Here is a 14,177-nt window from a genome sequence, read left to right as displayed (position 1 = left end):
TTATATATACTTATATATATATATATACACTTTATATATATATATATATATATATATATATATATATATATATATATATATATATATATATACTGTATTTCTGATTATTTATTCATGACAGCACACATAATGAAGATATATTATAGCCTACTGTTAGACTCCAACAGCTCTTTCTGCCTGTTTCTGTCTCTTGCTGCTTCAGCTGTCAGCAGCACTGGTTGAAGCTTGGAAATATTATAAACAAAGTAACCAATGGGCTACCTCGTCCACTAGTTGGACCTGTTCAGTTTTCCCACTTGTGTTTAAGTTTCAAACTGTCCTTGATTTTCTACTAAGGACAGGCCCTTTTGAGTCTGGGAAAATACTTTTCCATTTACATCAGGATTAAGTTGATAAGAACTTGGTAGTAAACTTGAATGCAACACTTTTGAACAAATTTGCAACGTACAAATTTACAACGTAGTTGCATCATGATCAATTTTTTTCTTAACTGGTTGTAATTTTCACACGTGTACATCAATTTTTAGCCGATTCACAGTGCATTGTTACATCCCTATTCAGTCATCACAGAAATTATCCCATCACCTATGCTTAGAGGATTTGTGAAAAATGACAAGAAAAGGTCAATGACAGACATTAATGTAGCTGAAGCAAGGAATGTCAATACCTCATCATTTTATACTCATGTCATGAAGTTAATTACCTAAACATCTTTCTACGACTATCAATTTATAGACGCATAATATACATTATAGCCAGGGGTGTAGTGGTAAAATAAGAGGTGTGTAAACTATGAATTCTCACGGTAAGGTGGACTGCGCCATGCGGTATCAGAATTTTTAAAAAAGGCATTCGGAACATGATGGTGGAGGTTATTGTCCAATGTTAATAAAAATACCAGTGGTATTAAATGTGTACTCATGGGTATTACGAGATAACTGGAAGGGACGGGGAACCACTAGGTGGACGTGAGGCACTGAAAGTGTGGGAGATGTTTTTTTTTTCTTTCTTAACATGCCGCACTGAGCAAGAGGCTTATTCACTGTGCAGCAGTGAAATGCTGCCAGACGGTGACAAGCCAGAGTGTGTGCGTGCACTGGAATGCATAATGGTGTGTAGCACCTCGGCACCTCTATTCAGTCCTCGGTCAGCATATATACACACACGTACCCTCGCTACACAAACGGAAAACTGAGGGAATCACCGAGATACGCCACAGCATCAGCCCACTCTGAAACCATGTGGCTGAAGTTCAATTGCTCACCAAGGCAATTGTGACAGTGCAGACAGCACATTCATGTCAATACACTGAAGTGTCTGCATTCACCAGCTCAATGACCTAGCAGCTGTTTGTCATCTCAGACAACAATAGCAATTACCCATGAATGATTTGCTTTTGAAAGCCACAAGCCCAGTTGCCCAGCAACCAACGTGTAAATGAAGCGATCTCCATCTTTAGCTAAAAAGGTAAACGTGACAGCTATTGAACTGACAGTTGAGGGTGCTTAGAAACTATGCAACAATTTTTCCTTTGACAATTTTCCTGTCGACAAGCAAAGCAAGCAACTCAACAATATGATTCTGGATTCCACAGACAAAGTCACATAATTTCAAACAGACAAAAAGTCAATAAGAAACATGAACTGATGCCTATTGTGAAACATGCACTTTAGCATAGCCTTAATTCAACAAGAAGCGATTATATGTATACAACCAGAATAAATTAATCGGTACTCAGCTAGGATCTTTATTGCAGTGGAACAGTGTAAAAGGTGCACCAACAGCTGTGAAAATTCCAATGTATGTCCAATGTGAGATTGTGTGGTGCGCAAATGTAAAAATGTGTAAAATCCCTCTCAAACCAGGTATGTTTGGTGTAGCTTTATATTTTTAACTATAATCTAACCAGGGATTTCTTTCTGTGCCTTAGATACGGAACAGTGACCTTGAAGATATGAGAAGAAAGGAACAAGCCATGTTTGATGTCATACTTTTGTGCATTTTAGATAAGGGTTGAGTCTGTTTGAATCCTCATGCCACAGCCCTTAGCAGTAATTATAACTGTAATGTTAGCCAACCTGTGTAGCTCCATGGGTTGAAAAGAAAGATACTGTACCTGTCTGAAACTAAGACAATACTACAATTAGCCCAGAAAACACCCCTGTACTATTTCCAAGACTTGTCGTCAGAAATGAAAAGGCAAATCAATCAATCATTATGCAACAAGTCAAAAACTCTCCCTTAATTCCTTTTGTAATAATGATTCTATTGTGTTAATTTAAAATGTGTGTGGCAGAATGAACTTTGAGAATTACTGTCTACAATACGACAGCTAAATAAATCCATATCCTTTAAGTAAGTGGAAATGGGAGGGACATCTGCTCAAACACTATTGGAGAATTGCAAATAGAGGAGCCATACATTGTAAATTGAAATTAGAGCAGAGTCTGGCATAAGACGGATGGCCTGTACCAGTGCCAACAAAGGCACAGGTTAACGTGAAGTCAGCAGTTTGCGATGTTAAACTAAGCTATCAGCTTGGACTGACATCTAATACAAAATAGAACTGTCTACCTCCAGTCCAGCACACACCTGTAACATACGTTCAAGAAGTCGTTGTTGTAACACACTTGAACATAGAGTATGAACTGTAACTATATTATAACTTCGGCCATAGAACATTAGTCAGTCCAACCCCAGACATAATGTTACATTCTTGACTGATGTTTCACTGGCTCGATCCATAGAACAATCTAAGAGTTCATGTCAATCTTAGAGTTCATGTTATATTGATCCTGAGACTATTGACCCGCTCACCACTCAGTCTCTCAGACCATTCCTCACAACAGGAAGATAAAGAAACATTGCTTTTGTTATGAATAAGGAGTGGCACACCGGAGAGAAAGTTGATATACTGATTGCTCTCTGCATCCGTTCTCTCATTTAGATTCCAACACTCAGTTATTGCTCAGGAGTTGTGAATGCACGTGGTGCAGGCAAATGACAGGTAATATAAACAGTGCTTTTAAACAGAAATCTTATATGGCATGGAGAGATACTGGTAACCTACTGGTGCTTGACATATTCAACTCAGCCAGGGACAGGACCACGGCTTCCATTTCAACCACTTACTCCACTTTGTGTGAATCTGCAGTATCTGCACTAGAGAGTGCACTAGAGATATCTGCGCTATCAAATCAGGACTGACATTAAAAGTGTCTGCCATACTATTTTATCTAAAGCAATTTACAGCACAGTAAGGCTCCTTAGGGAATTGGACTTCTGACCTTCAGGTGGCTATGGACCATCAATTCAGCTGCAGCAGAGGCCTCTCCAATCAGAAATGACAGAGAATGAAACTCTGTGTGGAATTTGACCCCTGACAGAGTGGTCACTGGGTGAGACAAGGCTCCATAGGTCTGTGCTTTATTATGTCTACTCGACCCTGTGAGGATGTATCTGTTCAGGTGTCCCGGGGGCTCATGTACAAAGCTTGCGTACGCACAAAAATGCTGCGTACGCCACTTCTCACGCTCACGTTTGGATGTACGAAGACTTATTTGAACGTGAGAATGTGCGATCCTCCATCAAGCCCAGTTATGTGAACCCTGTCACCTACTTGCAGACTGACCAATAATTCTGCCAGTCTCTGACCCTATAGCTAGCCACTGCCACACTCTGCCACTACTGTTTTTTAGTTATTAATTACAGATGATAAAGACGTAAGATTCTTGCCATTTCGTCGGATAAGCACTTCTACATCGCATTCATTGGAGATAAACTTTTTTTTTTTAATTTGATGATTTCAATTATTTAACTTTGGAGTAGGTTCGAGTATGAATGGATCCACAAATGAGTTTTCATTGTTATTAATATTGCGGGATAGGCCATTTTGTCTTTGTGGAGGTCTGCACTCTCGAATGGCCTTCTAGTTGGCATATTAAAATGAGTGTGATTGAGGGAGGAGAGAGGGTGGAGTGTATTGCTTGTGCAGGTGCGCTTAATTTCATGTTAAATGAGAAAAAGAAAAGAAAAGCTGCATGGAATTCTGCATACTCACAGTTTCATACATCAGGATTTTTTTGTGCGCACGCTACTTTTCAGGTTTGCACGTAGCCTACGCAATGTTTTAGTATGAAATCCACGCAAGTCTTTGTACACGAGGCCCCAGATGCAGAGAGAAGAAAGTGGTTCAGTAATTCAGTTACACTGAAAATAAGGTCACTAAATTCATTCTCCTGGTATATTCGGTTCACCTGCTTGTAGCACCATTTATACAGCACATTTCCTTCCAACCTTAATCTGAACAAAACCTCTTTGTACTAATAAATAATACCATGCTGTACATTAAGGATATTTTCTCCTGAAGGCTGCTTACTTATATAACCAGATTGTACTTTGTGCTTAAACTATTATCAAGATTCTCTCACAGGTTAGACATTTCTCTCACAGGCTAGTGCTTCCCCTAATGCATCTCCAATAGTGCCACAGATAATACCACTCGAATCTGCACTCAGACACCTGCGCTCATGACAACACTACCCCTACCTATATGTCTTCATTTTCCAAAATGACACATAATAACACCTCGGCATCCCATCCTACGATTCCAGCTGCTATTCTGATGCATTTTCCTTAACAAAAACCTACGCCACTGCTTCATCATAGGAATGGCATGCTCGGTTGACATCCCATAAGCTCTCAAAAAAGTTTCTCTCTCTCTCACCCACTATCATTTATTTCAGAGACTATACCAGAAGACACACTTCCTGTGGAACCAATGTGGAGTGTACAGTGTGTCGTTTACAGATCAAGTACAGTGATGACCAACTTCTAGCATTAGGAATGGAATTTTCAGCCTGCTGCTTTCACTTTCAATTGTACTGGTAACATCGGATAACATAGGCCTCTGCCAACTTGAGCAATGCCTATCACACATCTGCTCAAGTTAATTGGCAGTCTTTTAAGGCTGAATTCCATCAGTGATTACCTGCCAAAGGTTCCTGTGTGAGAGAAATTCTGAGTCATATACACGTTCAGATATTCAACAGCCTGTCACATCACACAGCACCAGGCTAATAGAATTTCATATTTGCAGGTAATTAAAATATGTGATGTTAATCAACTACAGTGTGTAATCTAAGGACCGCTATATACTGGGGGTACTGTCCAGGGTAGTTCATTTATTTAAATGTGTAGCAATGTCTACCCATCTCTGCAGAGCTAAATGCCTCACTGAGGTGTGATGTATCACTTTGAGGAGAGACATTCACAAACTGCGAGACAAAAATAAAACTGAAACAAGTGAAAGCAAGAAAACCACCTCCATGAGAATTCAGACACTAATTGTAGGTTTGCTATTAAAATGACATTTCTCTGGAAAAATAAACAGCACAGTCCATTCTTGAAAGGCAACACATACACCATGACAAAAATAGCCAAATCAAAAATGAATTCCACATGTCAAGTCAACTTAGCCATAAGCCCTGAACGTCACTACAGGGGGATTTCACCTTACCTCCGTTGTGTGCTCACACATCACCCCCACACATGTCCTAACAGCCTGGCAAATGCAGTATTTCTCCCTTGATTGCATTAAGACTCGGCAACACAAAATGCCTTATCCCTCTGAGCATTTCCAGCAAAGATTACAAAATAGCTATTCTTCAAGCAAACTTATCTGGCCTTCAAACAAGCTTAGACCAAGGATCATTTTACACAAGGGAATCCTAAGTGCACTTTTCAATTAGATCGCCACAGCTTAATCAATTTGCCAATCTCTCCCAAATAAACAATTAAACTCCCAAAAGCTCTGAGAAATAAACTGTAGGTAAAGAACTCACACCAGCACTGAAAAATGAATTCAAACTAGAAAGCACACTTACAGTAGTGAAGTTCGTGGGGAAGCACTCCTCTCCCCGGTAAGTGCACTGTAGAAGCATTTCGTTGATGTCATGGCCCGTGCGATTATAGAAGTCAGTCATATTGAACTGCTTGGGCTTGAAGTTGCCAAAGTTCGCCTTCTCCTTCAGGGCTTCCAGCACCTCAGGCTCAGCCAGGTGCGGGTTGGCGATCTGGTAGTTCTCATTGAGGAGTGCCAGCAGCTCACCTACGTGGTAGAGGTCATTACGAGTGATCCTGGAGAAGCGGAACTCGTTGAGGTTGCAGAAGGTGACGGCCGGGAAGGTGAGGTTGGGTGCCGCCACCTCATCCAGCTTGGTGACGTGGGGGTACTCAAAGTAGTACTGCACGCGGTCCATGCACACCATGAGCAGCAAGCCAAGTGAGCCCATGAATGACAGAGTCCACAGGAAGCGGCGGAAAGTCATATGCCCATAGGCAAAGATGTGGCTCATGCCATGTAGGGTGGAGGTGTTGGCAAAGGCTTGCAGGTTGGAGGGCCGGATGCTCTCGATGCTTTCCTCTGAGTCTCCCTTCATGGCTGTCATTGATCCTCACAACCAGCAGGACTTTGGTTAAAGACTTTGCTTAGCAACAAAACAGTATGAACCAAGTAACAGTCCTCCAAGGCAGAGCCGTTACACTGCTTTGCAATGTTTGGCGACTGCAAGAAAAAAGAGAACATTAAAAGAATAATATAGTGCTACCTGGGAATTGTTTGACAGCTGTTTTCCAAGATTCCTCTTTCATCGCAGTGGGTTTGTGCAGAAATGTCAGCTGTTCACATAGTCCCAGGGTCCCTCCTTTTCTGCTTTTCAGACTCCCCTTCTATTCTTCACCATGCTCAGCTGTCTTTTCTAGCGGAACTGAACACAATGACAGCTCCTGATACACCCACTTTCGCAAGACACAAAAAGCACAGGGGAAAGCCCTAAGAATTCTGTGCTGTGTGCCGAACAATGATAAAAACCTCAAACAGAGGGAAAATAACAGATGTAGAGGGAAGAGACAGAGCGAGAAGGAGCAGTTGAATGGAAGAGGGAGATGAGAGCTGCAATGGAAAGGCTTGCTTTTGCCTAGACAGAGGAGCTAACCCCTTCAACGGTCAATGGGACCCTTCCTCCTCCACTCGGCAAGAGCGCCTCTACATTGCCGGGGGGGAATGCTGTGAGATGTAAGAATGGAAGAAAAAGGAGCGTGTGTCTTAATGTCGCGCCTCCTGCCACCTTCTTTTCTCTCCTGCGCCTCCTCTTCTCTCCTTCCCTCCCAACCCCCCTCCTGTGGCTTTGCTTCTCTCCAGATGAAAATGAAGGGTCATAGACCTCCTCCCACCAACCCACCTCTGTGTGTGACAGCCAGGGATCTGTCGCTTCTATGGGAATCTACTTTGCTTGTTCTGCCGCCGGTTCCACAGTGAGGTCCGAAAGCGCTGGCAGTCCAATTTGGTTTTTTTTTCAGTCAGACTCACTGCTGCTGCTGCTGCTGTCTGGCCACAGAAGATTGGTTTAAAAAGCCACGCAAGCCTCTCCACCCAGTTCAGTATACAGATTTATACTGTGCCGCCTGACGCCTTTTCCCTCTCTTTTTGCGAGCTGCGAGCTAGCTCTCCACCAACCGACCCCCCCCCCTCCTCCGTTTTCTGCTCTTTAGTAGTCAGAATCCATCCCACTGCCGAGCGCCTGCTGCCTTGCTTATGTGTCTGTGAGTGGAGAAAGGGGGAGGTATCTCATTCAATACAGGATTCGCGATGGCTTTGCATCAGTAACTCTGCCTGCTATTGGCGATTCCATGCTTGCCACAGGTAGTTCATGCTTAGCTCTTAGGAAAGGTTGTTTAATTAAGCATGATTTATTAATCATTTTGACTTGTAAGAAAAATGGGCACGTGGTTTCATCAAGCAATAAGGGAAACCACTTTCTGTATCAGACAGAATGATTATAATGCAGACTGAGTTTCCATGGTAAATATATATCTAGACTCATCAAATGACAAAGGATGTGTTTACTTTTTAAATGTCCTGGCTCCTTGTAGATTTCCCCCTCATCGCATAGCACATCACAAAGCAATACAACACAACACAACACAACACAGCGGCCTAAGAGTATGTGTAGCAGCTGGAGAAAAAAAAAAAAGAGATTCAGCAATTTGGGTAGATCAATGGACTCTGGGGGTTAAAAGTTCACCCCAGCCTTTAGATTAACTCTTTCACTGCTTCACATACATGACAGTGGATTACAGGCATCAAGGGTACACAGAGGAAAGTGATTACCATAACAATGACTGAATTACCTCGGACAAGGCCATGCCCCCACATCCCCCCTTTGGATACCATTCTTCTGAAACCTAGCAACAAAACCGTTCTACATAAACCAACCAATGCATTTCTATTTTTGGACATTATCTAGCTGATCACTTTAAACAGGTCTGCAACTTCCCAAGAAATGAGATATTCTATCCAAATATCAAACCACACGTTAACACACAAACAGCCCAGTCTTCCAAATTTCTTCATGTACAATCATTTTCAATACTACAAGTGGTAATTTTCTTTTCTGACACTGGCATACAGGCAAGCATGAGCCTGGAACATGTGGATTGAGATGTGGACAGGTCAATTCTGGCGAGCTAAAATTAAAAAAAATAAATAAAAAGCACAAGCAAACAGAGTTCATATCACAGCCTCTCAGCTGCAGCCATGAACAGCATTTTAATGATCTTGTTCGTCATCCCTATCACTGTCTGCATTTCAATTCAGCTCATTGGTCTGGATCTGGGGCTCTAAACCTCTCAACACTGCTACTTTTGGGCTGTTCAGCCAAAACAAAACAATAATGAAAACCTATCTGCCTTGAGGCAAAAGCACTAACATGATTGGAAAAAGTGTACAAGACAGTTCTATTACAAACTCAGAATCAACATATTGGATTACAAAAACTACACTATCCAATCCTGCCGCAAGTGGCAATTAATAGGTTCCAAGTGAAATATGAAATACTCCATTTATGCAATCAGCAATAGTTTGAAATGGATATTATATCATTGTGTGCTTTGTAATTGTTGCCACTAGCAATCCCGATTATTGTCAGTAGTACACCCACCACTGTGAATGGTGCCCCCCTTTTATTGATGTGCATTTGTTCCTGTTATGGTAAATTGATACAATTTGTGTAGCTGGTATCAAGGTCGAGACATCAAATTGCTTTATGGCTTCTGGATTCTATAATACCTTTCCTTTAAGCCATATGAATTTACTTGTATGTTCAGTGCGATATACAGTCTGTTGCAAATGTATAGCCTGATGGTTTCGCTTTCGCAGAGGCCTTTCTTCTAAAGATATCAGCATTGTCTGAACAGAGCAGAAAAGTCTGGCAGTCAGATAAGCTATGCATGCATATGAGCATTTAACAGAGCGGTTCAATTATACAGATTATTGGAATGTCACCACAAACATAAATATTAAATATATCTCTTTAAAATAGGGTGGCAAACCATAATAGCCCAGTTTTACCTAATTATATGACCATATCAACTTCACCAAGCTAATCATAGGTCAGAAAATGTACTGTGTAACAGTTAAAAACAGGGGAAAAAACTGTGGGATCAGAATGCTGACATTATTTGAATGTGACATCCAAAGATGCACTTTGGGCTTGTTTATTTTCATTATTTGCTTGGTGTATAATCACTAACAAATATTGGCAGTTGCGGGTTGCTTTTTTTGGGCCTGTTTTTCAGGTGTGTTGGCAATTTGGGCATCTCCTGTTTCTCTTCACTATGTCTGTTATATGAAGTGGAACTGCAGTTTATCATGTTGCTGGTGTGGCCACAAACCATTCCCTCAGCCCATTTTCTTCTCCAGACGAATAAAAAACAAACCAAAACCAAAGATTCTAGAATGGAGCAAGACAGATCAGTTACGTCATAGGCATGAAGTACGCTCTGAACCCGACAGGGCGCCATTTTTGTAAGCTCAGCGCAACATTTCGTATACAGTTCCAATTCTATGAGCCCACCTAAACAGCTATTTTTAACGTTGCTATCTGTTTTTTTTTTTTACTCGGTAATTAACTGCAAGAACTGATAGTGTGAAAGGCCCGATTTATCTTTTTCCAAGTATACACTGAACTAGATGTACCACATAGCGGTACAAAATATGACCGTCGCTCAGTCCTGTACATCCATTCCGCGAAAATAAATAATTTAAATCAATTTGTCTCCATCTTGGTACTAAAATCATACATCGCAAAGAATGATTTGTGTTGCACGTGCAACAAATATGTGTAGGTACAGCCCTGCCCTGGATACATCTCTCAACGTGCGCTCTAAAACATTTGGTTTAAATGGAGATGTAGATCACCACGGGTGCGTTAATAAATCTACATTGCGGCGAGTTGACACAAATGATTCACTTTGACGAATTTATGTAGTTTCAGTTACTTTACTTTAAGCCATGCTGTTCCTTACTTGAATCACCTTTGAAAATAAAGGATTGATGTAGCCTAGTGGTTGTTTGGGAATTAACGTTGACTCAGATGCTTTTTGAGACTTTGAGCAGAAATGTCCCAGCCCGGTGTTTATGAATCAGACAGGTTATCTTTCAGGTATATATTTTCCATTAGAAAACCATCACGTTAGCGAACGTGTTGTGGCTAGAGAATGAGATCACAGTCGAAAGATAGAATTAGTGCTGTTATCAATTTGCTTGGTAGCCTATAACCGCATTTATGGTTTTCTACAAATACATCAATAATCAAATTGGCCTCCATCACTCAACCAATGGCTAGGCTATAGGCTATAACTTGTACAAGATTAACATAGCCTACCTGCAGTAAAAACCAAGCATGTCTGATAAACATTCTCAGATTTATTTTGGCTTCAAGAACAAATGGGAATTACATTTCATGTGGAAATCATCCTACCTTATTAGACGTTCTCTGCGGTAAACTACAGTGTTGTCCTTGTAGGCCTAGGAAGCGTCTATTGTCTTTCCAACCCACTTTAGATTAACTTCCAACAAAATTACGTCTCACTGCAACGATGCGCCATCTGGTGGACAAACGACTACGTAACGTCAATACTGGAAATGCAGCCAAATGATGATGAATATTTGGTTTTCCTTTAATCCTACTGAATTTGTAATTATGTATCGGCCGTTCTAATTGCCGATACCGATAGTATGTGTGTGCCTGTGTGTGTGTGTGTGCGTGTGTATATGTGTGCACCACCATCTACAGGACAATGAGTGTACAGTCACTAAATGTACACATAACTTAATTTTTTTAGACCCCCCCATGGATGAAATTCTACAAAACTTGGCATGCCCGCAGAGAATGTCAGGTTATTCATACACATAACTAGGGATGTAACGATTACCGGTATAATGGTAAACCGCAATAAAAATGTTGACGATAACAATTACCGTTTTCTTTTGAAATTAACATAATTATCACGGTTGATTACCACGGTGTTGAAACCGTGTGTTTAATCCTTCCCAGCTTCATCTAAGCCTGCTTTTGACATACAGTAGGCCTGGTACAATGAAACAAAACTGGTACCCTACTGATTCTGTTGTCTAATTGATGGTTTTAACTGCGATCGGATTAGGCTACACCTGATTTTGAAAGGCGGAACATTTTCACTGCAAAACGTGCACTGTATCATTTAGCCACTCTGCGTCTTTTTATGTTCGCGTCCACATTAAATCCATTCCGCTCACGTTATCAGGAGAACACAGTAGCCTAAAGTTTTATTTCGAACACTTTGGTCTCACTCATTGGATCCAAGGGTAGGTAGGGTAGGGTAAGTTAAGCTATAAGCACATAGCCAATTAAACATGAAAAAGTGAACAGGACACTTTTTGAAACTATTTCAGCTTGTGTAGGCCTATCAGTGCTTCCTGAACATATTGAACACACTTTTAAAAAAACCGTGATAATACAACATTTGGTGCAGTTCTGAACATCTTAACTGAAGAGAGGGGCGATTAAAGCAGAATGATATTGCATTTTCATTTTTTACCGGGGTGCAAATCACATATAAGTGATTATGGGCTAGGTTGATGTTGAGACCAACATACCATAAAAATTTCTTCATCCTCAGTGCCACGGTTCAGGTAGTTATTTAGGAAAAACTGCATTTTTGGGGTTTCAGGGGGCCCAGCACGGGGGTGGAGTGTTTAAATTAAATGAAATTGTGTTTATCCGCTTCTGTTTATCCACCTTTAAATAGCATACCGTTATTAAACAATTTTAAATTAAGCTTATGCCATTTTACAATTGTCTACAGTTCCATATTGTTGAACCTGGCCTGCACAATACAGTTTATCCATATCGCACTGCATGGTATCAGTGACCAATTGTCTTGCGGCAGTCAGCAGGAGTCACCAAAGATTAGTCAAACAAGTAAACGAGTTTAGATAATGAATGTTTTTCTTACATGGATATACACCGATTTCTGAATCATCAACAACATCCCTCCTACTGATTATGCCAGAAAACGGCCTCGACTACAAGCCAAATGTGAATGAGCCCCAGAAACCATGCAATTGAGGTTAATTTAGTGCGCAGTAGATTCATGTCACTGAGGTACAGTGTTGAAATTATTAGGTTACTTCAGACACGAATTTGGAAGTCACCTCTTTCTTTTCCCCATTAGGTAGAATGAATAAAGTTCAGGATATAAAGTCAGGTAGATAAGATAACTGGTTGTTATCTCATGCATTCTTTGGCATCTAAGCCACTGAAAGCTAGTGACAATCTTGTCAGCTAGTTAATGTTAGGCTATAAAAATATTAACCAATCAGGGGAAACCGTGTTTGCGATGTAAACTGAAATAAAGTTTAATTTATCATAATTAGCCCACCAATAAAATACAATCTTGGATACAAAGTCATCACCCTTAGTGTTTATGATGTTACATGGCTTCACATCTCATCTCTCTCATCTCTCTCATCTCTTAAAGTGAGACTTAGGTCAATTAATATAAAGGTGTAGGCTAGCATTCAGACTGGACTCCTACACACTTAATGCATGCATAAATTGTTATATTTCATTATAGGTAGTTTGTCTGTAAAATTTCATATTTCTTACTTTATATGGTTTTTAGGACATTCTGATATAGTCTACTGACTACATCCTGACATTTCAGTTCTCTCTTTATTGTGACTTAATAAACTTCATAGACTTCAACCATATTTATTCGTTCTGGAGTTAACAATGAACTTCAATTAATGTAGGAAGTGAATAGTGATTGTGTGGCCTGCCTACGTACTTGGCTAATATCGCACACCCAATGTAACCAGCGTGAACAAGGCAAGGGAACTCCTGTTTGTACAGTCCCGAGCTCTAGAAAGTCTACCGCCAACCAGTGATGCACTGTCATTTCACATCCATCGAACACATTACCAAACTGCTTTGTGGTGCCAAGCAAAAAAGCGGTATTCTGTCCTTCCTCTGCCAGAGACAATGGGGTGGAGGCTGGAAGATTCTACACTGCTGCCCATCTTGATGTCACTTCCTCCAGTCCCAGACTACTGTTTGGAATTATTCAGCTGCAGCTGTGTCCCAAGATGTATGAGTGCACGATGTAAATGTAAAAAGGCTTGTCTGCGTTGCTGTGCTGAATGCAAATGCAAGACAAGTGATAGAGAATGTAACAATCGCTGAACTGAATAAGAACACTGCTCTGTGTTGTTCATATTGATCATATTGGAGAATCTTGTCACCATCACCGGTGTGGAATTAACACTTGGATGGAATCATATGGAATTATCCATATAAGGAATGCATAAATAGTAATATTTTAAAAAAGTAATATCGAAAAAATCGAATCGTGACTTTAAAATCGAAAATTAAATCGAATCGAGGATTTGGAGAATCGTGACACCCCTATTCATAAGGTAATTTTAGGCCAAGTTTACTGTGTACTGAGTCTAGAATAGTGTATTTGTTTTTACTCAAAAATGCCTGAGGATTTTTATTTAGGCAAATTTTTGTGATTTCAACCTGGTCTACTAGGTTTATAGTAAAGCATGGTTTAGTGGAATAACTGTTCCATACGGTCCCGCGTGCAAGCAGATTCCTTCAAATGTGCCGCTGACTATCAAAATACCGATGTGTGTTTGAAGTTGCGCTGCTTGCTGTTAAAGGGAATGACAGATGTCATTCTCATTGGTTTAAATGATGTTACGATCAAAAAACACCCAGCCCACCATCCACCGAGCCCCAACACCCATCGTTCCCACGGTTTGTGCATACACGAACGCTGCTGCGCCAAGC

The 14,177-nt window shown here is 40.7% G+C and overlaps 1 protein-coding gene across 1 annotated transcript in view; it reads right to left on the bottom strand.

The window, feature by feature from the left end:
• Positions 1-7,545, bottom strand: part of asic1c (acid-sensing (proton-gated) ion channel 1c) — a 127,428-nt gene extending 119,883 nt beyond the window's left edge. The window contains exons 1-2 of the mRNA XM_048253763.1: positions 7,242-7,545; positions 5,886-6,565 (exon numbers count right to left, since the gene is read on the bottom strand). Coding sequence (XP_048109720.1) covers positions 5,886-6,449 — 564 coding nt within the window. The 5' untranslated portion in view covers positions 6,450-6,565; positions 7,242-7,545. The remainder of the gene's footprint in view (positions 1-5,885; positions 6,566-7,241) is intronic.
• Between the last annotated feature and the right edge of the window lie 6,632 nt (positions 7,546-14,177).

The sequence above is a fragment of the Alosa alosa genome, chromosome 1, assembly GCF_017589495.1.
Source record: "Alosa alosa isolate M-15738 ecotype Scorff River chromosome 1, AALO_Geno_1.1, whole genome shotgun sequence".
Classification (NCBI taxonomy): domain Eukaryota; kingdom Metazoa; phylum Chordata; class Actinopteri; order Clupeiformes; family Clupeidae; genus Alosa; species Alosa alosa.
The sequence above is the reverse complement of the archived record's forward strand: the minus strand, read 5'-3'. Positions and strand labels throughout refer to the sequence as shown.